We start from the raw sequence: 27,978 nt of genomic DNA, 5'->3' as shown, positions 1-27,978 counted from the left end.
AAACAAGCCAAACACCTTCCTGCAGTGCCCACCATTGCTGGAAGTCCATCCACCTGATCATACCCGTGTAACTTAGAACTGATTCTCCAGCCGATGTACAATCATGCTCCGACCTTGGGCGTCTAACTTAGAACTGATTCTCCAGCCGATGTACAATCATGCTCCGACCTTGGGCGTCTTACCTCATCATCATCTCTATCTGTGATGGTAGCTATGTTTTTAGTCCCATTAATTAAGCAATCCCAGTGTGCTTCACCACTATAAAAGGGTCTAAATATGTAGGCTCTAAAGAACAATGCTCTATGTTGGACATGAACATGGTCACACCATTGTCTGCATACCTTACCTAAGCCATCTCATGCCAACCACAATAAGCGTGCACTAGGAAGGCTTCTTCAATTACCATGGTATGTGCCTGGTCTGACTTAACGCTCTTCCTCCCTCCTTGGGCTCGTTCTCCCTTACCTTTCCTCTTGAGCTGCCCTTGCCTGACTTAGTCATCAGCAAGCTGTGAAGCCCATTTGCCCCACCCTACATTTCTGATACTAGTAGGGAGCCACCTCTAGCATAAACAGTAGCGTGCAAAATTGAGTCATTTAGATATGTGGCACATGGTGTGGCTGACATTTGAATCAACACATAGACCCTCAACGTTCACTTCATTATAGTGAAGCTGCTGCTGCTCCAATGCATGCAAGACATGTTTTTTTGGTAGCACTTAAATGCCCGCTGCCAAGCCACAGCAGCAGCTAGGCCAGAAGGGGCTCATTGTCCCAAGGGGAACCATGCATTGGGATTCACAATTCCTCCAGAGCGTCAGAAACGTGTCATACTTGGCCAGCCGTAGAGGGCCGTTCAGACTCCATTGCTGCAGCACTAGCTTCCTATTCTGATTTCACCCAGCCAGCACTCAAGCTCTCAAGATTCTCCTCTTTGTGCTTTGGCTGATGCTCCACCAATCAAGACTCTCCTAGATTAATCAAAACCTAACTGTCTTGTACAACATCCTAAATGCATGCAGACTTAGCCAGCGGTATAAATGTCATGTTCAGTGATCTGCCTATAGTAACCGCTGCAAGCAAGAAGTTCACCTGACATTGTCCAGATTTCATGTCACTCCAAAAAGAAGGTACATGTCACATTGCATACAGTACTGAGCTCAGATCGTTCCTAAGAACATGATGAAATCCAGCAGATGCAAGTATATGTAAACAATAGTGACATGCCTTTCGTCACTACAGCATGCTCAACCTCTAAGACAGCTTTTTTGGGAAGGTACTGTCTACCTTGAGCTTGCACCTGTTTTCAAACAGATTCCATCTTTCAAGCCTCATTTGCTTCAGAGCCTTAAAATGAACCATATTTGGGGAATGTGCGATAGTAACCTTCTCTGCCTCCTTAGCGATGATCAGTTCATGGACTGTGCGCAACTTCTAGGTTACTCACAAGCGCTGGATACATCAAAATGATATTGGCCTGCTGCACTACTACACTGTCTGATATTTGTGAGAACTCTGCAAGTCTCAAGCTTTTGTCAAATACATCAACACAAAGATAATCAGCCTGTAGGGCTCTCTGCCATGTTGTCTAATAATTCTACAACTTCATCAGTTCGGCCCTGCTTACAAAGCCAATTGACCAGCCCTGTACAAACTGTCCTTTTTGGATGGTATCCTTTTGACATCATTTTCTTAACTATAGACAAAACCATATCTGCTCGTCCTGCCCTGAAAAGGCCATCCATCAATGTCACATAATTGAAACTTTCCAGATTGCCACCCTTGCTCATAATCCAATTCAAAGTTTCCATTGCTTCTTCGGACTTGGCTTCCTCACACAACCAAAAAATAAGTGTATTGTATGTGCTAGTATCAGGGTTGCATCCCTTTTCAATCATTCTACCCAAAATCTTAAGAGCCGACTTAGGTCTGCCTACCTGGAAGAGACCCTTAATGAGGATTGAATATGTCACATTATCGGGATCACAGCCCCTTCCTGCCATTTGATCCAGCAATTTCAAAGCTTTATCTGCATTACCCTTCTTTAGAAACCAATCCATTAACGAATTGTAAGTCACAGTATCAGGAGAGCATCCATTTTTCAGCATTGTCTCATAAGTCGATAGGGCCTCTGTCTCGTGTCCCTCTCTGAGAAGACCTTGTATTAATGCAGTGAAGGTCCAGGAATTTGGAGCACATTCATTCTTTCTCATGTCGTCAAAGAGTTTTAATGCCTTGTGTACTTTCCCTGCCCTGCATAGGCCAGTGATCACTGCAGTATACGAGATCACATCAGGTGTGCATCCGTTCTGTGCCATTTCCGAAACGGTTGCAAGAGCCTCTTCTGTTCTTTGTGCTTTCAGTTGGGCATTCAGAAGGGCATTGTATACGTACACATTAGGCTTACAAGGAAAGTCCAACATTGAACGAAAAGCCTTCGCTGCCTCATCCACCATCCCAACGCTTGCATAGCTATTTATCAATATCGTGTATGGTACTGGGGTTAAGCTGATTTTCGATTCTTTCATCGCATTGATTAGCTGCCAGATGCCCTGAAAGTCCTGTGCACGGGCTAAGATTTCGATCAGGGCGCAGTAAGTAAATTCCGTATGGGCAAAGCTGGGCTGCTTTCCTGCCCAGTGAAAAAGGCTCCAGGCCATCCGGGCATCCGTCTGGTATTTCAGCACCCGAAATAGGAGCCGGGCATGCCAATTGGGGACAGCGGCAGCAAGGGCAGTCTGCAGCCGAGGGCTCCATTGGCGCTCCCTGCTGATGACAGTGCAAATGGTTTCAACGAACTTAGAGAATGCGAGATTACCGGAGGTACTGCTGCTGCATAAGGAGTGGGCAAAACTGAAAGAAGCAGGAATGGGCAAAAAAGAAACTCCTCGATGCCCTACTGTGACTGGAGACAGAGAAATGGTGCAAGAGCGTTTCCCTGTGTCAAGGAGAGTAGCCATTGCTGAAAAGCCAGCAAATGAAAACAAATCGCTATGTCAAATTGCAACGGTTGAAGCTGCTACAGATGCACGACATGCACAAAATCGGAAAGGCATTGTCTTTGTGGCCTCTGAAATTTGATTTCAAATGGCGTGTGTTCTCGATCCCTTGAGCTTAGTAACCGCAATCATCCGGAACACAAAACACTGGATTGGATCTCTGAAAACTTCATTAAATCGAAACCAACTCAGGCGGTTAGACCAAGCGGCTAAAACTTGTGGGTGTTAGACCAAGCGGCTAAAACTTGTGGGTGTGTATGTGCCTCTCTTTAGAGGGGCACCCCATTCATGGGTGTGTATGTGCCGGTGTGTATGTGCGGGACCATTTCCATCTTCCTTGTGGGTGTGGGTGTGCCGGTGTGTATCTGCCCCTCTTGAAGAACGACACCTCATTATTCTTAAAGTGGCTAAAACTAACAAAATATGAAGAGGGGAGAGGAGAAGAGTTGAGATGAGGAGAGAGGGCGTACCTAGAGAGCACACCACAAATGACTAACTGTACACTAGATTTAGTTGACTAACTGTACACTAGATTTAGGGTTAGGGTTAGGGGATCTAACCCTTTCCTTTATAGCACTCTATAAGGTTAGTGCTATGCACATATGATCATATGATGGTGCTATGCACATGTGATCACATGACAATACCTTCCCTCAAGATCAACATCATGAAGTAGGCCTTCCCTCAAGATGATGATTCTGAGGAGTCGAAGAAGGACTGAGCATTACATTCCATCACACCCCTTTACTGGGAATGTCCTTCCTTTGCGTCAAACCAAGAGCTAGTCAGTGTTTCTCGAATAGCTCTTTACCGAGTGGTTTGGTAAAGATGTCTGCAACATTCTCTTTGCTATCACAATGCTACAGTATGATGTCACCAAGTAACACTCTTTCTCTGATGAAGTGCTCTCTGACATCAATGTGCTTTGTCCTGGAGTGATATACTAGATTCTTGGTCGATGCTTAAGCCGATTGATTATCACAGTATATTATTATTGGCTTTGACTCATCAAAGTAATCTGTTTCTGACAATAGTCTTTTGAGCCATATAGCCTCACATGCACCTGTAGTGAGTGCTCTATATTATGCTTCAGTCCAAGACAAAGAAACAGTTGGCTGTTTGTTTGACAACCATGATATAGCACCTTGACCAAGGTAAAATGCATATCCCTGTATCGATCTCCTGGTCTCATGATCTCCAGCATAGTCACTGTCACAATATCCATGCAATCGTGGATGAATTCCTTTGTATTCTATCCCAAACTGTCTTGTATCTCTGATGTATCTCAAGACTCTTTTGGCTGCATTCCAGTGAGATTGTTTTGGATTTGCCATAAACTGTGCTAGTGAGCTTACTGCATAACAAATATATGGTCGTGTGATTGTCACATATATAAGAGATCCGATGAGCTATCTGTAGTATCTGTCATTGACTGTAGGCTTTTTTGAATCTTTAGTAAGTTTCAAACTTTGTTCCATGGGAGTGGTTGCAATCTTACAATCTGCCATGTGAAACTTCTTCAGGAGACTATCAACATACTTGAGTTGACTCATGAATGTGCTATCTGAATCTCTCCAGAACTCAGTTCCAAGACAATAGTGCATAATTCCCATCTGGCTTTGTATCTTTGAATACTGCCATCTAGATTGCACTTCACTTTGTATACCCATTTGTTTGCTATGGCCTTCTTTCCTGGTGGAAGGTCACATAATTCTCAAGTATTATTCTTATACAAAGCATCCATTTCTTCATTCATAGCAGTTAGCCATTCTAGCTTGTCTACTGCGTCTTCGAAGTGCGTCTTCGAAGTACACTGCTCTTCTGTAGCCATGATGGTAGTCATAAGAGCACAGTTGGTGGTTTCCACCTGAATTGCTTTGCCTTTCTGAGCATATGTCAATCTAGCTTGAGGTCTGCTTTCCCTAGTAGACCGTCTGAGCTGCTGTGGCTCTATTGCTGGCAATTCTTGCTCTTCTTCATCAACCTTTCCTGTAGATGATTGTGAAGTCGATGCTTCCGTCTCCTGTGTAGGTGAGGTTTTCCATTCTGATTCCTCATCAAAGATTACATCCCTGGAGATAATGACTTTGCGGTTGATGAGATTGACATACAATTTATATGCTTTGCTTTCTTCACTGTAGCCAACCATGATGCATTTGCGTGACTTCGCATCCAATTTCTTGCGATGATCATCATGTATGTGGACATATGCTATGCAACCAAATATGCGGAGATGCCCAATGTGTGGCTTGTGTCCCTAGTGAATGCTTCATAAGGAGTCATACCATCCTTCTAATGGCTTCATTTCTGTGAACCATTCCTGATGATTTTGTCATGTGAGATGTACTAAAAAGTATTGTGAAAATATATGTATGAATCACTCATGAATCAACTACAAATACATTGACTGTGCCAAGTGGAATCTGAACTGTCGATGAAGAACTGCAATATATAAAATTTGATTAGCATTACAAGGCTTGTGGCAATGATGTCAGGAATAGCTAAGAGGCTTTACAAGGCTGAAATGATGTGCACGATGCCATGAGATAGCCGAATAGGCTTCACAATGGTGGCATGTGTGTGTGAAATTAAATCTGGTGCTATCTACACACTGAAACAATCTCTTCTCACTGAACTGATGAACGTAAGGTTTCAGGTAATGTAATGATGTGAAACCGTATGTGAGCGTATGGATTGACTTCGAGTAGGTACTAGTCGAGAATTTCGGCCATGGCTTAGATTGGCAACTTGGAAAAATTCAAAGTGTCCCCTCTATGGCGATCTAGTCTACTCTGATCTAGATCTATACCAACCGTCGATCGATGAAAGAACAGCAAATAATTCCTTTTCTTTTGTTCTTTTTAAGTGCTGGGTCAGATGTGTCGATGTAGAGGCGAATGTGCATGAAGGAAGTGGTTTTGTCGGGGTGAGGCTCAAATGTGAGTGTAACTTGCGCCAAAATATACACATGATGTGACGAGTGCGTAGAGCACAAAAAATCGAGCGACTTTCCTTTTTGGAGTGCCCTCAAATTCTTCCTGGATCAAGAGATACGGCTTGATCTAAGTGGAGGGGCAAAAGGAGTACAAATAGTGCTGAATGATGATGTGCCACTGTGGGTCACATGCAGTGATGATGTGGCACTATGCTTAGCAAGGGGTGTGCCTATGGAGCCCTGATGAGGTGGTAGACAGGTGCACATGCAGTGTGTTTATAGTGTGCCTGGCAAGGGAATGTGCCTATAGAGGGTTAGAGTGCCACATGGCATTGATGAGGTGGCAGTTAACTTGTCTGATGATGTGGCACTGTTGACTAGGATGTTGATCTGGCAGTGAGGATAAGGGTGCCACGTGTCATAATTTTGACCATACTTCCTTGGGGTTAGCCTGATCAGGTTAACTTAACCAACCCTATCCTCTCCTGATCGTACCTAAGTTATCTTAACCCAACCCCATCCCTTGGTTGATTAGTGAACATAGGATAAGGTTCAAATGGCTAGAGAATTGCCACGTGGAATTACCACATGGCCTAAGGTCTAGCTCTAAAGCTCTGAGCTTTGAAGCTCTAAGGGATGGAGTGGTGACAGGAGCACGGAAGAAGATGTTGGTTGTAGAGGCATATGGAGGTACCTTGGCACTGCAAGGAGTTGTTTGTTGGAGACGAGGTTGATCGAGAGTGCTTTGTGAGGCGGGTTGTGATGTTGAAGCTATGTGCTTTCTTATGTGTTGAAGACCCATGGGTTGCGTTCGGTGCTAAAGGCCGATTGGAGAACGTTGCATGCAGCCTTGGGCTTCCTGTTTGGCACAATTGTGGACGTGCCGGTTGCTTTGCCCCAATAGCTAGATCTTTAGGAGGAGTCGCTTCGCTGCGGCTTTCGTGTAGGCTCATTGGAGCCCGTTGGAGCTATGTCAAGCTCATGGAGAAGGTGCGTGCGTGGCTAGAGCTCATTGCAATAGTAGTTTGAAGGCATTGCTGCAAGGGAGCTCTGTGAGCCACTGGGAGCTTCGTCGTTTGGAGTAGATGGAAGTGAGGCATTGCAGGCATGGAATATGGAGGAGCTTGTAGGAGCATTGCCATTGTTGTTGGATGTGCTTGGAGAAGATGCATTGAAGATTGTTGTTGGCAGTCATCCGTGAAGGTTGAGCTTTGGTCGTTTGGAGGTGGGTGATTGAGCTTCGTGTGCTGTATTTGACTAGGAGCATGGGGGCTTGTTGACGGTACTGGAGAAGCTTTCGTTGATGGAGAACGCTGTCATAGAGGTGACTATGGATGCACTGAAGATGGCAAACATTGAGAGAGTAGCATGGGCTACCCATTCTCCTATGGCACCATTTGTTGTCGGGAGCTGCAGAGGCTTTGTTGCAGCGTATGGAGCTACAAAGTCATTAGATGGCTAGGCTAGTTGCTTGCTTCTGTGTCACGGCTGCTGAGTTTGAGAAGGGCTAAAGCTTTCTGTAGAGGGCGCTGTTAGTCATAAGGCATTAAGAGAGACGGGCCTGCAACAGTAATTGATGAAGGAGACGGGCCTATGAACTTGAAGAAGCCGAGGCTTGTCCTTAGGTCTCTCTCACAGACTCACAGAGAGAAGAAAAACATCGGACTCTCTCTTACAAATGAATCTCTCACACATGAAATGAATGAAGTTCTCTCAAAACGGAAGAGAACACTCAAGTTCACAATCTCTTGATCTCTCTATCTCACACTCAAATCGCAATGCCTTAGCGGAAGGCAAGGGAGCTCTGATACCATGACAAAATATAAAGAGGGGAGAGGACAAGAGTGGAGATGAGGAGAGAGGGAACAGCTAGAGAGCACACCACAAATGACTAACTGCACACTAGACTTAGTTAAAAAAATAGAATATATACAAACCCATTTAGGGTTAGGGTTAGGGGATCTAACCCTTTCCTTTATAGCACTCTATAGGGTTAGTGCTATGCACATATGATCACATGATGGTGCTATGCACATGTGATCACATGACATTGAGCATGAACTCTCAACAAAAACTTATGGGTGTGTATGTGCCGGTCTTCAAAAGGGACCCATTACTCTCTAACTAGAAGCCACTTTGTGCAGACTTTGCATCGTTTCCCTTGGATTTGAGTCTCTATGAGAACACCAAACTCTCCTATCTTTTTTTTGGGGAGAAAAACATTCTAGACCAAATGTGTGGGTGTATATGTGCCGGTCTTGAGTTCTGCAAGACCCAAGGGCATACCTCGTATGGGGATGTTGTTGGCACTTTTAATTTCAAGACAACGTTTAAACTAGATCCGCAGTAGGCAGATAGTGAGGCGTAATTGTAAACAATGTTTATTTCGCAATATAATTTTTAACATGAATACATTTGGCTTTCTTTGGACGATTCTATTATAAGTTAAGTACATTAAACTTCAAAAAATTTGAAAATAAATTAGTGTTTGTTTTTACGATAGTCTCATTTAGCAATAGACTAAAAACACAAAAATTTCAAAAAAAACAGCACAACATTGAATTATCGAATATTAATGTAGGCAAATTATAACAGAATGATTCAAAAGTAGCCGAAAGTGATGATATCAACTCAATGTTTTTGTAAATGATTCGAAACAGTGTAACCAAAATATATGCTCAATTCGTGCTCCCCAAAAAATGCAATTAAATAAGTCTCCTCCGCTTTAAGTAGTAATACTTCCTAAGGCTTGTTGGGTTTCCTTATATGTTATTGTAACCCCTTGAGATTGATGTTGTTCCTAGGCATAGAATGTGTTGGCACTCCAAGATATTTGTCTCCTTTTTGCTTTCAGTCAACACTATTATGTCCATCTTGAATTGACTTTCAAATGGTGTGTACCTGTGTACATCATTGAGCATTTTACTTGGTGGGTTAGTCTTGTGTTGTTATAGTTGCTTTACGGCATCTTTAGTTTGGCCAATGTATTTCTTTCCACTGTCAAGACAAGTGATGCAATAGATAAAATTCATTACAGAACTCTCCTTTTCGGTTTTACCATTTTGGTTTGTCTCTGCAGATACATTGGAGAAAAGTGTTAGTTTAATTTCATGGTGTTTTGAAAGCAAGATTGTCGACAATTATGTAAACTCTACTTTACCTTCAGCTTTGATCTTTGTTGGTGCTGGGAAGATAGTTTCTGCCTTCTCATAATGTTCTTCAACAAATTTGGGGTCCACCTCGTACATCACTTTTTCAATAGTTACTGGCCATTGACCAACCTCCACAACATATACATCTTTGAATTGCTGAAATATGTTATCTCTTCTTGCTTGCCCAATTGGGAGAGCTCTTATTCAGAGTAATGTACAGGCGATCTCAACCATATCCACAGGATCTGGCTCTTCTCCCTACTCACATGTCACTTTCACCTCATCCCCTTGCCACCTCACTTACCACCTCTCCTCTCTCCACATCCACATCACCCTCACCACTGCCCTCTCCACTACCCTCAAATTTTCCTTTCTTTATTGCAATCACTTTGCTTTATATAGGGCCCAAAACCCTAATTTTTAAAAAAATTACTTGTTTTCAACATAAACTCAAGATTGTAGAGTTGGCACAAGCTAGAGCTGGAAACCTATGATTTATATCAAACAACTCAAAATTTTCCTTTTCGTAGCCTTGATACATTGACTTTATTACACGTCACATAACTAAAATTTACAAATAAAATTTGAAATTTATGAATGGGCATCCACATTGGAAGAGTCTACACCAGCAATTTCATCTGACTCCCACCAACGTGCACCCTTCTCTGTGATGGGTTGCATGCCACCTTGCATGGCTTTGTCTTGCATTTGATGAATTGTGTATTCTTTTTCTACGCTCAGTGTTAACATCTCACACTGCATGGGACACTGAGGACTCTTTGAATGCTAGTATTGCAGCTACTCTTATTTCAATATGCCTGTACCACCATTGAACGAATTGAGCCATCAGGCTAGACTTAGTTCTACCATCTCCGCTCTGTTATACGCACAAGATGCTTACCAATGCGATCTTTCCATGCCCTGAGTGGACCACACTCCAATGCTTCCATAATGCCATGCCATGTATGCATGGGCATATAAAATGTGTTGCAAAACAAGGAAACAAATTAATAAGTATGGGATCAATCAATATGTACATCTTAACATGTAAGATAGAGATTACCATGTAATGTGTGAAATGATTCTGTCCCTTAGCGATGTCTTGTTCATAGCCTTACATGTATCAGGGGTATTTGATCATGTTGTTGCAATAACCGAGTAGCCAAGCACTTCTTTGTGGCATTGTAGGTTGGGGCACATGAGCCAGAATGGAATGAAACTCTTATGCCGTTTGGGTTATGTACTGCATTTGAGTTTCTCTGATTTTGAATTTTGTGAGCACTGTCTCTATGGGAAAGATCAGCCCATAAAAGAAGGGGAAAGAAAGAGTTTGAAAAGCTTGATTTGGTGCATTCAGACGTATGTGGTCCCATGCCTACACGGTCATTAGGCAGGGCTGAATACTATGTGACATTCATTGATGATGCAACTAGGAAAGTGTGGGCTTATGCTATAGCTCGGAAGAGTGATGTTTCTAGGTATTTCAGAAATGGCTGGCCTTGGTTGAGAATCTGTCAGGTAGAATGCTTAAATGCCTACGGACTAACAATGGTGGAGAGTATCTCTCTCATGACTTTCAGCATTTCTATGATACACGTGGGATTAAGAGAGAGCTCAAATCCCCTTGTACTTTAGAGCAAAATCCAGTTGCAGAAAAGATGAACCGTACCATTCAAGAAAGGTTGCAATGCATGCTTTCCAATGCAAGTCTTTCTGGTGGTTTTTGGGCTGAGGCAATGAAGATTGCAGTGCATGTGATCAATAGACCACCTAGTAAGAGTTTGGACGGTGGTATTCCTGAAGAGTCATGGAGTGGCAAGAAGTCCTCTTACTCTCACTTGCGTATATTTGGGTGTGAGGCATATGCACATGTGCCAAAAGAGCTTTGAAAGAAGCTAGATCCTAAGTCTAAGAAATGCATCTTTCTGGGTTATGGTGAAAGTGGAGAGATGGGCTATCATCTCTGGGATCCAGAAGCAAAGAAGATCATACGCAGCTATGATGTGGTCTTCAATGAGAAGAAGATGCATAAGGCACCCATGAGGGATGTGGAAATGAGGAGAATCACTTTCCAGGATGTGAATCCACCTACATATGTTGATAGACAGCAAGTTGTCCATGCACCAAATGTGCAAGAAATGGTACCACCAAGTACTCCCACAGGTATACAATCAAGGGTAGATGATGGATCACCTATTGGTGGAAATGATGAGCCAAATGTGGCTGATCTGCAGGTGGGACAGCAAGCTGAAATGCCCTTGAGAAGATCTTCTAGAGTGTCTAGACCACCTGATAAGTTTATTCCAGGGGTAGACTATGTGATGCTTACTGATTGCGGGGAGCCTTTTTGCTACAAAGAGGCTATGATGCATGAGGATCAATGCAAGTGGGAGTATGCTATGCAATCAGAGATGAGTTCACTTATGAAGAATAAGACTTGGGACTTGGTTTCTTTGCCACATGGAAAGAAAGCATTGCCATGTAAATGGGTCTACAAAATGAAGGTCACAGGTGATGATGTGCCTCAGTATAAGGCCCGTTTGGTTGCTAAAGGGTTCAAGCAAGAGAAGGGTGTGGACTTTGATGAGATATTCTCTCTAGTTGTGAAGATGACCACACTTAGATGCATGCTTGGACTAGTGGCAGTAGAGGATATGGAGCTTATGCAGATGGATGTCAAGACAGCTTTCTTGCATGGGGATTTGCATGAGGAAATTTACATGGTGCAGCCAGAAGGCTTTGAAGAAAAGGGCAAAGAGCATTTATTTTGCAAGCTGAAGAAGAGTCTCTATGGTCTTAAGCAAGCGCCTAGACAATGGTATCAGAAGTTTGATGCTTTCATTCGGTCCCAGGGTTTTAGAAGGAGTGAAATTGATCACTGCCTCTACACTAAAAGGGCTAAGGATAATAGCTTGATAATCTTGGCACTATATGTGGATGATATGCTATTGGCTAGCAAGAATACTTATGAGCTAGATGCATTAAAGGCCAAGTTGCATGAGGCCTTTGATATGAAGGATTTGGGATTTGCAGGTCATATTCTTGGTATGCGCATCACGCATGATCGGAGTAGGAAACTCCTTTGGCTTTCACAAAAAGAGTATGTTACAAAAGTATTGCAGCGTTTCAATATAGAGGGGGGGAAGGCAATGAGTACTCCATTGCCTCCATATGTGAAACTGAGTCATACAGATAGTCCCAAATCAGATGAGGAGAGGGCCATGATGGCCAAGGTTCCTTATGCATCAGCAGTTGGGAGTCTTATGTATGCTATGATAGCTACTAGACCAGACATTGCATTTGCAATGGGAATTGTTAGCCGGTATATGGCTAATCTAGGAAAGAGGCATTGGGAGACAGTTAAGTGCATCATGAGGTACATGAAGGGTACCAAGGAGATGTGCATCTGCTTTGGTAGAGGAGACATGTGTGTACTTGGGTACACAGATTCAGACTATGCAGGGCATGTGGATAGTAGGAGATCCACTTCTAGTTATGTGTTCACCTTTGCAGGTGGTGTAGTGTCATGGATGTCTCGCACACAGAAGTGCGTTGCTTTGTCTACCACAGAGGCTGAGTATGTTGCAGCCAGCCTCCCACTTAAAGGACAATGTGCCTTTAAGGGAGAACAACCAGTGGGCATACTATCCAATGCCCATCAATACACAACAATACTCAAACCGTTGACTAGGTAGACTCTTCGTCAGCATATCTGCAGGGTTATCATCTGTATGAACCATGACAAGCTCTATGCGCTTGTCCTCAAGTACCTCCCTGATGAAATGGTACCTGACCTCAATGTGTTTGGTCTTTGCATGAAAGACTGGATTCGATGCTAGTTAAATAGCACTCATGGAATCACTATGCAATGTCGGTACACCTGTATGAATCCCCAAATCTCCCACTAGCTGATCAAGCCATATAGCCTCCTTGCAACCCTCTATGTGGGGGTTAAAGGTCACTGTGCCTTTACCTCGGTTATGTACAATACTCAAACACATATATAAATGAATGAAAAAGAAGATTAAGGTGGTTCTGCACCCACCAAAACTTGTGGCGCTCTCTCTCTCTCTCTCTCTCTCTCTCTCTCCTTCTTCCGTTCTTGCTTCCGTTGAGAGCACTCTCATATTGAATTTCTCCATTTGCTCTTCGCTCATCTTTCTTTCAATCCCTTTTCCTTGGGGAACCTCACCAACAATGCGATCATCATCCTTGTTATGCCAAGCTTGCGGCATATCGGGATCCGTGGATGCAAGAAACTCCGTGATATATACTAATGACTCTTGCACAAGCCATCCCTCTGCCATGCTTGCTTCTGGTCTTGCTCTTTGTCTTACAAATCCCTTCAAAGTTTTCATAAACCATTCGAGAAAAAACGTCCATCAACTATGAACGATACCTGCAATAGCCACCTCATCAACTAGGTGCACAACCAAGTGGACTTGAGTTGTCATAATGCTCAAGGGAAAGTGCTTCTCAAGCAAGCATACGGCTTCGATGGATTCCACTCTAGCCTTCTCGATGCTCAATATGGAGATCTCTTTTTGAGACATCCACCTATTTCACATGTCCATGTAAGATATTTTCATAATCAGTCTACAAATTAATCAACTTAAATTGAAGAAAATGCAATCAATGCAATTTGATAGTAAGCATACCTCACAATACCACTGATCTTGAATATAGCATTTCTAACATCTTCTTGTAAGCACCCTTTTATTGTAATTGGGAGGATGAACTATCAAAGCAATAAAGAAGTCATGTCAACTATATAACATAATCATAATTACGCTAACGCATCATGATTATCGTTACACTAATTCTACAGCTTAGAATACATGTAAGACCTTGTGCCAATCATGGGACTTGAGCCCACTAAGCTTATTGTCCTTTGAAAATGCTCCTTTCAAGCAATGCATGTACCCTGTCGGTGTTTGAAAAGAGGCAATGTCCGCCTTGACCGCTACCTCCTCCCTCGTAGAGAGGATCCATGTTGCTTTCGGGAGGACAATTTTTCCGGAAGCATGCACTTGGGGCCACAAACGAGACAGCCTATTCATAGCACGCAAGTCTTCTCGCACTCCTCTCGAGTCTTTGGAACCAACCAAGTGTGCCCAAATAGTAGCCCCCACATTCTTGAAGATATGCATGGGATCCAAGAGATGATTGATTTATAACTCACCCCAATAAGGAAGCTCGTGAAAGATCAATAGCCTCTTCATACCAGGAGGACGTTCCTCTCCATTCGCCCTCCAAGCTTGAATCCAGTCACTTGCCTTCAAATATGATGGTGGTGGATCAAGCTGACCTCCACGTGCGAGATGGTCCAGTGGAAGGTATCGAGCATGACCTTCATAAACATTTTCCCTCATGTTTGGAGTATCATGCAAGCGATTTCAAACCGGGTCCACAAATAGTACAAGCATGGTACCCACTTGTAACAAGTCCTGCACGCGTGCATGAATGTGTTAGTATAAGATATGCATGCGAAAGAGAGTCATAAAAGGAGCATAAAAGCATAATCCTATCTTATACTTGTAGAGACACAACCACGTACATGCGCACTCTCCATATCTTGGGTATTCATGCATGGTCCACATCAAGATACCCCTGAGAAAAATATCATTGGTATGTCTAGGAGCTCTGGAAATATATCAGACTCGCACTCCTCTCCATAATATCTATAACTCCTCTATCAAAGGTGCCATGTACATGTCCATATTGTTTTCCTTGTACTTCCTTGGCACAAGTAGTGTAAGCATGAGGTGTCCCTTTTTTATTGTTAGCCATGGTGGGATATTGTAATTCACCACAACTATGGGCCATGTCGAGCATAATCCGAAAGGATTCATGTCATCCATGGCGAGCCCAAGATGTAAGTTGCATGGCTTCCTCGCAAAGTCTGGCCACTGATTGTCTATGTACTTCCAAGCTGCACAATCTATGGGAATCCTCAATGTGTCATCAGTGGACCGATGAGATGCATGCCATGTTATCAACTCTGCTATGGATTTGCATCGGAACATGTGATGTATTCTTGCAATGATGGGAAAGTGTCTCAAGACCTTTACCGATATCTGCTCACCCTGCAAGTCATCTCTATATCATTGTTCCCCACACTTCGGACAACTAGCCAAATCTCCATGCTCATGATGAAAGAGAATACAATCATTACGACAAGCATGGATGGTATCATAATCCATACCCACCGTTGTTAGCATCTTTTTCGCTTCATCTCTTGATGCGGGCATGGTATCTGGTGTAGGCAACATCTTCTGGATCAACCTAGCACAATTCAAACATACATAGGCTTCGAATAATGATGATTTGGTACACTAATCCATACATGATGATTCTCAAAACAAACAATATCCAAATAATGAGTCAAATTAATGCAAGAGCTAACCTCATTAAGGCCGAGACACTTGTATCCGACCACCCATACTTTACTTGCAGATTCAAGATTGAGAGACAAGCACATAGTTTAGACATCCTAGCACCCTTGTACAATTGTGTTGATTGCAACTCTCGCATTTTGACCTCAGACTCTGATATCACATGTACATGGGATGTAGTGCCCCTAAAAATAGAATCCATCATGTCGACCATACCCTCGTCATCATCTGGGAGACTATAGTCTTGCTCAAAGTGTGAAGGTATATGTGTACCCTCATCAGCCTCCTCATCCTGTTTTAAGATTTCGTGTAAATATAAGATCTTGTCTCAAGGTTTCGTACCATAATGGTATCCAATATTAACCGCGAACTTAAATAGCTTTGACTTACCGATAATCCATCAAAACGTGCAACACCAACGGTGGGTACTGGTTCGGGCTCCTCCCTATACATTCACAAGTGGCGCATGATAATATGATGTTGATGTCATACTTCTCGCTTGCAATGAGTGGAATGACAATATAACCTATTCATAAGCCACTTTGTGCTCCCGGGCATTGGTGCATCATCGGACGAGCTTCCACTCGTCCCTTCCATCTGCACTTATAAAATCACAACATAAGTTGCAAGGAAATACATTAACAGTTATAAAATAGCATCTATGAGCTTCTTTTTTAACTTTAAACATAAAGTGTCCTGAAGTGTCGCTATATAGTGACGTTTTGACTTGTTCCGTCACTATATAGCAACGATTTTCTCTATTTTGTCGCTATATAGTGATGCTTTTAATGAAAAGCGTTGCTATGTAGCGATTGACCAGCGATGCTGTGGATTAAAAACTGAACCTCATGATGCATGGCGCTTTCTTTAGAAATCTCTATTACAAGCTACAATCTCTTCTCCCACCTATTTCTGATGACCTCCAACTCTATTCTCCACTCCTCACCACACCTCACCCCTATCCTAACACTTGTGCTCCCTCTCCACCCTTCTCCCTCTTTCTTTTCTTGAAAGGAAGTTTTTCAAGAAGGTGAGTCTCTTTGAACAATGTAGGTTCTTTTTTTGTGAGATTTCATTTCATGAGTGCTGAAGGATGTTTCTCTTTGTATTGCTAAAGCTATGTGCTAGTTTTCATGCTTGATTTCAAAGGATTGAAGCCAAAAAACGAAATTTTGTGAAAGAAGAAGACTCATCTCTTCTAGTCTTTTTTGTATTTCTCTTCCTTCGCTTTCTCCTTGTCTCCTCAATCCAATCTCTTTTAGAAAGTGCTTCTTTAAACTCCTCCTTCCTCTGAGTAGTTATTTAAAATGGTATGTTTCCTCTCTTTTGTAGGGCCAGTCCACAAAACACCAAGCGGGACATACTATTCCAAGTAAGAAAGTGCTTCCTATTTTTTCCTTTTGTTATTTTTGTTATTTGCATTGGCCTGCAGCTAGCGCTTAAGGCGCTAGCTGCACCAATGGATGTAGGAACCCTCTCTTCCTCTCTCTTCCCTCTTCTTTCTCTCTTCTCTCCTCTTCCGTCTCTTCTTTTTCCCTCTTTTTTTTCCCCTCTTTCAATCTCTTTTCCCCTCGTCTTTTTCCCCCTCTTTCAATCTCTTTTTCCCTCCTTTCCTTCTCTTCTTTTTTTCATCTTTCAATCCTTCTCCCCTCTTCTTTTTTTCCCCTCTTTTAATCTCTTTTTCCTTCCTTTCCTTCTCCTTCTCCTTCAATCTTTCAATCTCTTTCCCCCTCTTTTTCCCTCTTTCCTTTCCCTCTTCTTCTCTCTTTCCCCCCGTCTTTCCCCTCTTCCAATCTCTTTCCCTTCTTTCATGCTCATGCTCTTATGCTCATGCATAAGCATAAGCATAAGCATGAGCATATGTCTCCTTCTCTTATGCTCATGCATAAGCTGAGCATATGTCTCCTTCTCTTATGCTCATGCATAAGCATAAGCATGAGCATATGTCTCCTTCTCTTATGCTTATGCATAAGACTCATAAGCATAAGCATAAGAGAAGGAGACATATGCTCAGCTTATGCTCATGCTCTTATGCTCATGCATAAGCATAAGCATGAGCATATGTCTCATTCTCTTATGCTTATACTTATGCATGAGCATATGTCTCCTCTTATGCATAAGCATGAGCATAAGCATAAGAGAAGGAGACATATACTCATGCTTATGCTTATGCATGAGCATAAGAGAAGGAGACATATGCTCATGCATAAGCATGAGCATATGTATCTTTTTCCCTCTTTCCTTTTCCTCTTCTTCTCTCTTTCTTTCCCTCTTTCCCCTTTTCCAATCTCTCTTTACCCTCTTCCAATCTCTCTTTCCTTTCCCTCTTCTTCTCTCTTCCCCTCTTTTCCCTCCTCTTTTCCCTCTTTCATGCTCATGCTCTTATGCTCATGCATAATCATAAGCATGAGCATATGTCTTCTCTTATGCATAAGCATGAGCATAAGCATAAGAGAAGGAGACATATGCTCATGCTTATGCTTATGCATGAGCATAAGAGAAGGAGACATATGCTCATGCATAAGCATGAGCATATGTCTCTTTTTCCCTTCTTTCCTTTCCCTCTTCTTCTCTCTTTCCCCCCCTCTTTCCCCTCTTCCAATCTCTCTTTCCTTTCCCTCTTCTTCTCTCTTCTCCTCTTTTCCCCCCTCTTTTTCCCTCTTTCATGCTCATGATCTTATGCTCTTGCATAAGCATAAGCATGAGCATATGTCTCCTTCTCTTATGCTCATGCATATGCTTATGCATGAGCATATGTCTCCTCTTATGCCTCTCTTATGCATATGTCTCCCTCTTTTCCCCTCTTTTCCCCTCTTTCCTGTCTTTCCCCCCTCTTTCCCCTCTTTCCTCTCTTGAGCATATGTCTCCCTCTTTTCCCTCTTTCATGCTCATGCTCTTATGCTCGTGCATAAGCATAAGCATAAGCATAAGAGAAGGAGACATATGCTCATGCTTATGCTTATGCATGAGCATAAGAGAAGAAGACATATGCTTATGCATAAGCATGAGCATATGTCTCTTTTTCCCTCTTTCCTTTCCCTCTTCTTCTCTCTTTCTTTCCCTCTTTCCCCTTCTTTCCCTCTTTCCCCTCTTCCAATCTCTCTTCCCTTTCCCTCTTCTTCTCTCTTCTCCTCTTTCCCCTCTTCCAATCTCTCTTCTTTCCCTCTTTCCCCTCTTCCAATCTCTCTTCCCTTTCCCTCTTCTTCTCTCTTCTCCTCTTTTCCCCCCTCTTTTCCCTCTTTCATGCTCATGCTCTTATGCTCATGCATAGGCATAAGCATGAGCATATGTCTCATTCTCTTATGCTTATGCTCATGCTTATGCATAAGAGGAGACATATGCTCATGCATAAGCATAAGCATAAGAGAATGAGACATATGCTCATGCTTATGCCTATGCATGAGCATAAGAGAAGGAGACATATGCTCATGCATAAGCATGAGCATATGTCTCTTTTCCCTCTCTTTCCTTTCCCTCTTCTTCTCTCTTTCCCCCCTCTTTCCCCTCTTCCAATCTCTCTTTCCTTTCCCTCTTCTTCTTTCTTCTCCTCTTTTTCCCTCTCTCATGCTCATGCTCTTATGCTCATGCATAAGCATAAGCATGAGCATATGTCTCCTTCTCTTATGCTCATGCTTATGCTTATGCATGAGCATATGTCTCCTCTTATGCATATGTCTCCCTCTTTTTCCCTCTTTTCCCCTCTTTCATCTCTTTCCCCCCTCTTTCCCCTCTTTCCTCTCTTGAGCATATGTCTCCCTCTATTCCCCCCTCTTTCCCCTCTTTCATGCTCATGCTCTTATGCTCATGCATAAGCATAAGCATAAGCATATGTCTCTTTCTCTTATGCTCATGCATAAGCATAAGCATGAGCATGTCTCCCTCTTTCAATCTCTTTTTCACTTTCCCTCCCTCTTTTCCCTCTCTCATGAGCATGTCTCATTTTTCTCTTTCAATCATAAACATATGTATTTGCCTATGCCTATGCCTATGCCTATGCTTATGTTTGTTTTCTGTTTTTGGTTTTTGTGTTTGTGTCTATGTTAGACATGGGATCACGTTGCACGTCCGATGAGTACGAATAGCCTCGCAGGAGGAGACATCACAATCTCTATGCTCCAAAGGACTTTGATTCCTCTCAGGAGACACTTGAGGGGACTACCCCTCGTCCGACTCCACTTGGATATAGCACTGTGCGACTACCCCTGGTTGACTCCTCTCGGACCTAGCACTACAACTACCCCTCGAGGAACTCCTTTGCTAGCAGCACATGGCTTTGTCGGGAGTCTCGATGAGTTTGTAGCACAGATGACCAATAAGGAGGCAGCGAGATTCTTCTCTCCACTATCTCAGAGGACCTCAACCATTCCGTCTCCTACACCGATGGCTAGACCTACTGCCCAGCCATCCCTTCATGCCCCTTCGATCGAGGGGTCATCACCTCCGCGTGCCTATCGTAAGGGAAGGAAAAGTAGGAGGGGCTGCTTATGTTGTGCTGACTCGGGAGATGTAGACGAGTCAACACACTCACATCCCTACAGGTCTCCACTTGGTCCCTAGATATAGTTTCAGTCAGGTCTCTTGCCCTCTCCTACTCCCACTGCTACTCCTCACTCCGGAAGCGCTCGCACAGCTTTCACTCACTCTGACTCTACCACTACCATCAGTCCTCCTTACCCAGACGAGGACCTCTCCTCTCAAATCATGGCTGTCGAAGAGATAATAGAAGATAGAAAGGGCAAAGCAGTGATGGCCACCATGAGGCAGTTGATGAGCCATCACTTCAAGAGCGGCATTGCTACCGATTGGCGGTATCAAGATGACCAAAAGAAGCAGGCGTTCATCGATGAATTAAAACAAAAATACCCTAACCCACCAAATTGGGAGTTTAGTGAGAATTATATGCGAGAGCACATGGGTTTGGTCTTGAAGCATCGTAGATTAACCTTGCATACTTCCATCGCAAAGGGGATGGCTAAACCCAGCTGGGCAGACAAAGCTGATTGGAAGTTCTTCAAGAAGCAGAATAGGGACCATCCTGAAATGTTCGAGGGTCAGAGGAGGGCTGCGAGGAGGTGGCTGGACACCGTAGGTACTTCACACTTTGGTGCAAGCGGACGGTTGGTGTTTGAGGCAACCGTGGTAAGTCTACTTCTTCTCATTTAATGTATTGTTCTATTTGTTTTACTACATATTACATGCACTTTATCTAACTCTAACTCTCGTAAATTGGATCCACAGCAAGCTGCGATGGGTTGTCTTCCTACAAATGCAAAGACGTGATGCGTATTTCGCATAGGAAGAAAGCCGTGGTTTATTGAGCAAGAGGCAATGGAAGCGACGGTCGATTGTGCTGAGGTGGCTGCTCACATGGTATAAGTCTACTCCTACTTGTAATCTCACTTTTTAAATTATTTTATTCTTTAAGTTCCAATCTAATTTTCAATTTATATGGTTTACTCTTAGGGTCAAAGCTCGAGCATCCCATCACCGGAGGTGAGCGATCACTAGGGCCAAGGATCAGACGCACATGACAAGGGTCAAGGAGGAAGCGCAGCTCACGAGGACCAAGGAACAGGCCAACAAGACGAGGACGAGGACGAGGACGACGAGGACAATTCGAATGAGTAGCAGTAGCAGTAGCAGTAGCAGTAGCAGTAGCAGTAGCAGTAGCAGTAGCAGTTTGCATATACTTCGCCATGTATGTCATTTTGTATATCTACTCGTTTGAGCGATTTTGTATCACCCTTTTAGAAAGGGTAATTTTGCAACAAAGAATGTTGTATATGTTCAACATGTATATGCTTTTGTTGCTCGATCATTTCATTTGAGCGATTTTGTATCACCCTTTCCGCAAGGGAAATTTTGTAATAAAAAACTTTTTTTTGTAATTACCAAAAAAAAAACATTAGTGGGGCAAAACAGGGCTTGATGAAAATACCGATGCTTTTTACATTATTTTTTTTTTTACGAGTGCAAATGTCGTTATTAAAGATGTTAAAAGCGTCGAAAAAGAACGGTCGCTATAAACCATCGCTATACATCGATGCTGATAAACGTCGCTATATAGCGACACTGATAATCATCGCTATATAGCGACATTTAAAAACGTTGCTATATAGCAACGATTAACAAAACTTTAAAAAAAGCATTAGTAGGGCAAAATAGGGCTTGCTATGGCCCTATATAGTGATGGTTTATAGCGACCATTCTTTTCCGATGCTTTTAACGACTTTAATAATAATGTTTATGCCCATTTAAAAAAAAATTTAATGTAAAAAGCGTCGGTATTTTCATCGAAAAAGGGCCTATGCCTTGTAGTGTAACCATTCAAATATTAAAAAAAAACATATTAATTATGGGTTCTTTATGAGAGGCCGCCGGCATGCCATCGAAGGAGAAATAATCTATATGAGTTTAATGTAGCATCTTCTAAGTTATTTAAAAGGACTTCTTTATTCCTCCCTAGATTGACACACTTGTAGTCCTGAGCTGACATATATCCATATTTTATTCCTTTCTCCACATTTTAGAGAAGAGATAAAAGAGAAAATAGCAAATTTCTTAGAGGGCCCCAAAATGAGCTCTTTTTTTCCAAATGTATATACATAATAAAATTTTGATGTTTTTGAATAAATTGCTATATCGTATAGTCTTTAGGATGCAAGCTTCACATGCAACATAGCACTTGTAATGCTTTAATGGTCTTGTTCCAAATCCTTATTCCATAAGTTTTTAGTCTCACATTGCCAACTTTCGTCCAGCAATGCATACGTTATGGGTCATGTAAGATACCTATATACAGAAAATTCCTTGAACCTCACCAAAAATAGCTACACCCAAGCAAACAATGACCCATTAAGCATCTAACTACTTATCACAGGGAGAAGCTAAAGTGACATGTTTGATTCTTGGTCTAGATTAAATAATTGTGTGGGAATAGGTATTCTACCTTTGGATTGTGTGATTAAGTAACCATTCTTCAATACAAAGACATCTAACTATAATGGCTTGAATTTTATTTCTACGATTTTATGAAGGTTCTTGCAATTGTAAAATCCAATTAGGCCATATATGCTAGCCTTTTTGTGTAACCCACGTGGCTCACACTCTAAAAATGTGGGTAGCTCTTATACCACATAATTGCCCATGCAGTAGCCATGCTAGTGCAACTCTTACCAGTGCACTAAAGGCCTAAGACCAATATACAATATAAAATAAAATGCATGTATTTGATATTTGAAATATTTCCAAGATGCCATTATATGAAAAGCCATGGTATGTCCTGATCCTACTACCTGTAGATGTTTCATGTTTGGACATCTAATTTTTGGTATGCTATTGCTTCTCATGAATGAGATTTTGAATGGTCTTGTTAGGGCATTCCTGTTTGTCATAATGCAAAAGCACACAATAGGATATATTTTTGTTCTTAGCTATGCTAACTACATTTCGTTATTTCTAATCTTTATCTAAAATGGGTTGTACATGATAATGTACATGTTTCATGTATGGACATCTACATTTTTGTATGCTATTGCTTCTCAAGGATGAGATTTTGAATGGTTGCGTTAGGGTGTTGCTCTTTGTCATAATGCAAAAGCACACAATAGGATATGTTTTTGTTCTTAGCTATACTAACTACATTATAGTATTTCTAATCTTTATCTAAAATGGGTGTCTAGTGGTTGTACTTGCTCTCTTACCAAAAAAATTTATACTGAAAATCACAACCCTCCTTGAGATGATGTGGGGCGGACCTATTATTGCAAACCTTTAAAAAAAAGAAAAAAAGCGAACGTAATTGTAAATAAAGATAGTGTCGAAGAAAAATTTATTTTGAGATAATTCTGGTTAAACCAAACCTAGTTGTGAATAAAGATGGTATCCAAACCTAGTTAAACCAAACCGAGTTGTGAATAAAGATGGTATCCAAGAAAAATCTAGTCTTAGATAATTCTAATGTAAAAAATCAAACCTAGTATTGGTAAATAAAGATGGTGTCCAAGCAAAATTTAGTCTTAGATAATTCTAGTTAAGCATTATTAGACTGCATTGAGAGTAAGTGAGGAGACAATGTTCACATGTCAATTGATTTTGTGATGTGTAATTCTAATTGTTAATTGGGCTATTAGCCAATGATTAAATGTTTTCTTAAGATCACATCCTCCCTGATTGCATTCTTCCCTTCCAACTTAAATTTCATGTGGGATAGCACATTGTTGATGAAGAAATCTTTTTATCCCCGAGTGATTTGTGGTGAATTGGCTGGCAGGACATAGTTAATGAAGAAAACTTCTGTTTATCCCCGAGTTTCTGATATTGTGATGAATTGACTGAATCTAGAGTAGGACATTGTTATGAGAAGATCTGTTTATCCTCCTGAGTTTTTGATACTTTGGTAAATTTCCTGAATCTAGAGCAGCACCTCCAGCATACATTTTCGGCAAGAATCGAAATACAGAACTGTTACAAGCTGCGCAGTGTCCAGCTCCGAAATCAGAGGAGCGCGGAAACCAGACAATTTACCTGCACATCCAATTAGTTTTCAATCGATTAGAGATAGTCGGAAATCAGAGGAACGCGGAAGCCACACAACCTGCACATCAAATTAGTGATCAATCTAGTTGAAAATCAGAGGAACGCGGAAACCGGACAAATTAGTTTTCAATCGCTTAGAGTTCGTCGAAAAACAGGAGCCTCGGAAAAGGTCAGGCTGGAATTGCAAACAGCAGGTAAGAAGCAGTGCGTTGGGATAGCAGATAGCTACAGCTGATCACGGCATCTACAGTCTACAAAGGGGAAATCCAGCACGCTTGGCAGGAAATAGCAGAACAAAACTGTGAAAATGAATAAGGCCAACAACTTAAGCTTGTTGTGGGAAACGGTCGACAGAAATCCGGTCATCATGAACCAGCTGGACGACATGACAATCGCAAAAAGCTGTTCGGCCAGATGAAGGTGGTTTTCCGAAAGATATTTGCACGCAAAGCTGAACAAATCGCTGGACTCACGGAGATTCTCAGTCTAAGTTTTATTGCTGTACATGACCAAAATACCAAAGCTTAGGTGCGATCAAAACCTTCTTTATTTGCTGTACACGACACTGAATACCAGAGCTTAGGTGCGATCAAAGCCTTCTGGCCGGGTAAAATCAAAGCAGCCTGTGTTCAAGTCGATCAGCGAACGTTTGCCGATCAAAAAGCATTTCAAAACTCTGCAGAAAAATTATTCGCTGCATGTATCCCAGCGGACTCTGGCCGGTAAGGAAACAGGAAAGGTCGAAAAGCTTGAAAGCAAAGACAGCGTCGATCCGTTATAGCCTTATTAAAAGAACAGTTAAAGCAAGGATGACACGTCCAGATCAGTGCTGCAGCAATTTGTCTAAGGTTCGTCTGAAAAATGCACATTCTAAAGTAGCTAATTGCTGCAGAGTACCGCAAGGTCATCCTCAGCACTGTTCCGAGAACTAGATCAAATTAGTTTGACAAACAAACGGTCGAAGATCCTCAGCATTGTTTGTGAAACAAACGGTAGATCGAAAATCCTCCTCAGCACATATCCTAGATTGCTGTGCAACTAAACTTACGGGAAAATTTGGTCTGCAATTGATCCTCCGGCTCGACAATTAACATCTTCGAGCAACGGATCATCAACCTCGACTGCAACGTCGTGCGCAATCGTAGATAGAGAAGTGAATTACCTCATCAGCTACAAAATTCCTCATCGAGCTGCCCCAGCATCATCTCCACCACCGCTCTAATCGCCTCTATCTTGAGCCCTTGCGCTTTGCAGCAATCCACAACGAAGACCGAAAGCTCTTTTGCAGCCGGTTGCACCCCTTCGCTCAATTCCATATCACCATCTTGAACTTCTACTCCAAACGCCAGCATTGCTCGCCGAATGATGAGTTTGACCCGCGCAATGGCGCTGTGCCCTTCGCCGTGAGGATCCAGTAACTGACCTCTCCCAATCAGAGCTCGGACTACAGCGTTCCTCTTGAGAACAACAGGATCAATGTCAATGTGAGTGTCGGCAGGTTCGTGCTGCAATTGCATCGCCACGGCAAAGTCTTCAAGTGTGGCTGTCTCCATGGATTGAAGAGTGTCAAAAGCATACATCCTTGTGGAATTGTAGACATATTGGTCGGAGAGAACGTTGAGGATCTTCAATTTGAGATCCATTCGCACGAAAAACGTTAAATCCTCGTGTTCAGCTCTAATCTCTCTCTCGGATCGCTGGGTCTGGCGCAAGTCCATGGCTCTCCCAGCACCTGCAGATGGTTCTCTAGGGTCTTGGACATGGAGAGGCTCCTCCACGCACGCCAGGGCTGCTTCTGTTATATCTTCGCGTGGTGATTGCGTTGCGCTTCTACATTCGGGCCGCTCCATGCTTCTCGCCACTTCTTTCGCGTCGACGTTCATGCAACTGTGCACCAATTCAATCTCACCCGTTCTTTTAGAGCTTGCCCCGATTTCCCTCAGCCCTGCAGTGAAGGCCCGTTTAGGATCCATGATGCATAACAATTTGTAGCGCAGCTTCTCGACCTGCATTTCAGCGGATGAAGGCCCGTTTAGGAACCATAACGCATAACAATAAATGCCTCATACGAATGCAGCTTATCGACCTGCATTTCAGCGCGTTTAGGAACCAGTAACAATATACGCCTCATACAAGTGCAGCTTTTCGACGTGCGTTTCAGCACTTACCGCCGTTTCTCCTACGCTCTGTGTCCTGGTTTGCGTCGTTAATCCTCCCGAGTCCTTCGATCAGCGAACACGGCCCGGCTCGGATTCTTAATATGCTGAAAGCACGTCACAATCTGGAAGAAAATTCTTCACATCTGTCTATGCTGCAAGATTAATCAGCGTTTGAAGTACAAACTGACTCGAAATCTGTTATGAAGCAATAATGGCCGGAAATAAAATCTGCAGAGCAAAATGCTCGGTGGACCTGTTGATCTTCGGCAGCAATTAGATCAGGATGCAATATAGCTGGAGAATTTGTTGAGATGTGAGCATTCAGGATCACGAGAAGGAGGAACGTTGAGAGAATGAAGGTGCAATTAGCTTATCGACCTGCATTTGAACGGTTGAAGGCCCGTAATTCGTGACGCACAACAATCTATGCCTGATTCAAGTGCAGCTAATTATCGACCTACATTTCAGCACTTACCGCCGTTCTCCTACGCTCTGTCTGCTGGTATGCGTCGTGATTCCACCCGAGTCCTTCGATCAGCGAACGCGGCCCGCGGATTCTTGATGTTGAGCAGCTTCGGCAGCAAGATGAGGATGCATATAGCTTGGGGAAGAATTTGTTAAGATGACGAATGTTGAGAGAAATGAATTAGCTGCAAGCTTAGCGATCAATTGAGAAGGTGAAGATGAAAAGCTAGCGAATTGAGAAGGTGAAGATGAAGCCGGTGAAGGTGAAGAAGATGATGATGAAGATTAAGATGAATGTGAAATGCATGAAGATGAAGGGGAATAGGCTCCTAGAACCCGGAGTTACCCAACCCCGGACACCGGTGACTAGTGAGCCTCTTGCCCCGGTTTTCGATCGGAAATCGGTGACCACAGTCGATTTTCGGCCGCCAACGGCCTGGGGAGGTGACATCGGACACGTATTGATGTTTGATTGGTGTATTTGGTGTGGTCATGCAACATGTGTCAACACCATATTAGAGAATTTGGGAAAATCTTGATAATTTGGAAACTTTTGAGGGGTTGTAATTATGTAACATTCAATGTTTTTCATTGATTTTTCCCATAGATTTGGAAGTCCATCCAAATCTTGCAAATGTGCATGGTTTGCATCAACATAAATAAAATGTCAAATGTTGAGGTTTCGACCAATGCATGGTATTTTTTGAGGGGTTACAATTACAATGCATTGAGTACACTCCATTGACTTTCTCCCTGGATTTTGCCGTGTATATGAAACTCACAATTTGGAGTGTGCCTGTTCTGCATTAGCCCAGAAAAAAACATCATATGTTTGAGTTTAACGAAGCATTTTTTGTCTCTTCTCGAAAAAAGGTGGTGTTCAAAAACACCATTTTAGTTTCGTTGGAGAAAAAGTAAGAATGCAACACTAGTCCTTAATATTTTGTCGAGTGTGCAGAACTTGCAACCACAAAGCAATGGTCTGCAAAAAAAAAGATAAAGAAAAAAGATCAATGTCATACCTTCCAAATATTTGTCAATATTCAAATAAATTATTGTTGTGCAAGGAAAAAAAAGTCATGCTTTTCAAGTACCTTCACTCCATTGTGGAGTCAGCATCAGAGTCGGAATCTGTTCTATGAGACAAATTGGATAAAGCTCGCTTGCGTGCAATGGTTGGTATCTTCACCTTGATGGGGAGGTTGCTGCTCTTCGAGGAAACCTTCTTTGAGAGGTTACATTTTGGAACCCATGACCATACAATAGCATCAACAGATTCCCAACGTGGAGGATCACCTTTATTGCACATCCAAATCTTGTTCCAACAATCTGCATA

General features: G+C 42.5%; 2 protein-coding genes across 2 annotated transcripts; both read right to left on the bottom strand.

Annotated features, from left to right (window-relative positions):
- Positions 1-1,216: 1,216 nt before the first annotated feature.
- Positions 1,217-3,183, bottom strand: LOC147902616 (uncharacterized). Its single transcript, XM_087373688.1, has one exon. The coding sequence runs from the start codon at positions 2,957-2,959 to the stop codon at positions 1,559-1,561; it is 1,401 nt and encodes a 466-aa protein (XP_087229814.1). The 5' UTR covers positions 2,960-3,183; the 3' UTR covers positions 1,217-1,558.
- Positions 3,184-23,931: 20,748 nt separating this feature from the next.
- LOC147902615 (uncharacterized) lies at positions 23,932-26,862 on the bottom strand. Its single transcript, XM_087374250.1, has 5 exons — positions 26,653-26,862; positions 26,431-26,555; positions 26,187-26,329; positions 25,181-26,024; positions 23,932-24,006 (listed from the first exon to the last, which is right to left on the bottom strand). The coding sequence occupies exon 4, from the start codon at positions 25,989-25,991 to the stop codon at positions 25,185-25,187; it is 807 nt and encodes a 268-aa protein (XP_087230376.1). The 5' UTR covers positions 25,992-26,024; positions 26,187-26,329; positions 26,431-26,555; positions 26,653-26,862; the 3' UTR covers positions 23,932-24,006; positions 25,181-25,184.
- Between the last annotated feature and the right edge of the window lie 1,116 nt (positions 26,863-27,978).

This window comes from Dipteris shenzhenensis, chromosome 4 (assembly GCF_047967505.1).
Source record: "Dipteris shenzhenensis isolate YYH24624 ecotype China chromosome 4, Dip_SZ_1.0, whole genome shotgun sequence".
Lineage (NCBI taxonomy): Eukaryota > Viridiplantae > Streptophyta > Polypodiopsida > Gleicheniales > Dipteridaceae > Dipteris > Dipteris shenzhenensis.
This window is presented reverse-complemented; position numbering and strand designations above follow the sequence as displayed.

Excerpts from the sequence above, each read along its gene's own strand:
- LOC147902616 (XM_087373688.1), bottom strand. The coding sequence starts at position 2,959 with ATGGCTACTCTCCTTGACACAGGGAAACGCTCTTGCACCATTTCTCTG.
- LOC147902615 (XM_087374250.1), bottom strand. The coding sequence starts at position 25,991 with ATGGATCCTAAACGGGCCTTCACTGCAGGGCTGAGGGAAATCGGGGCA.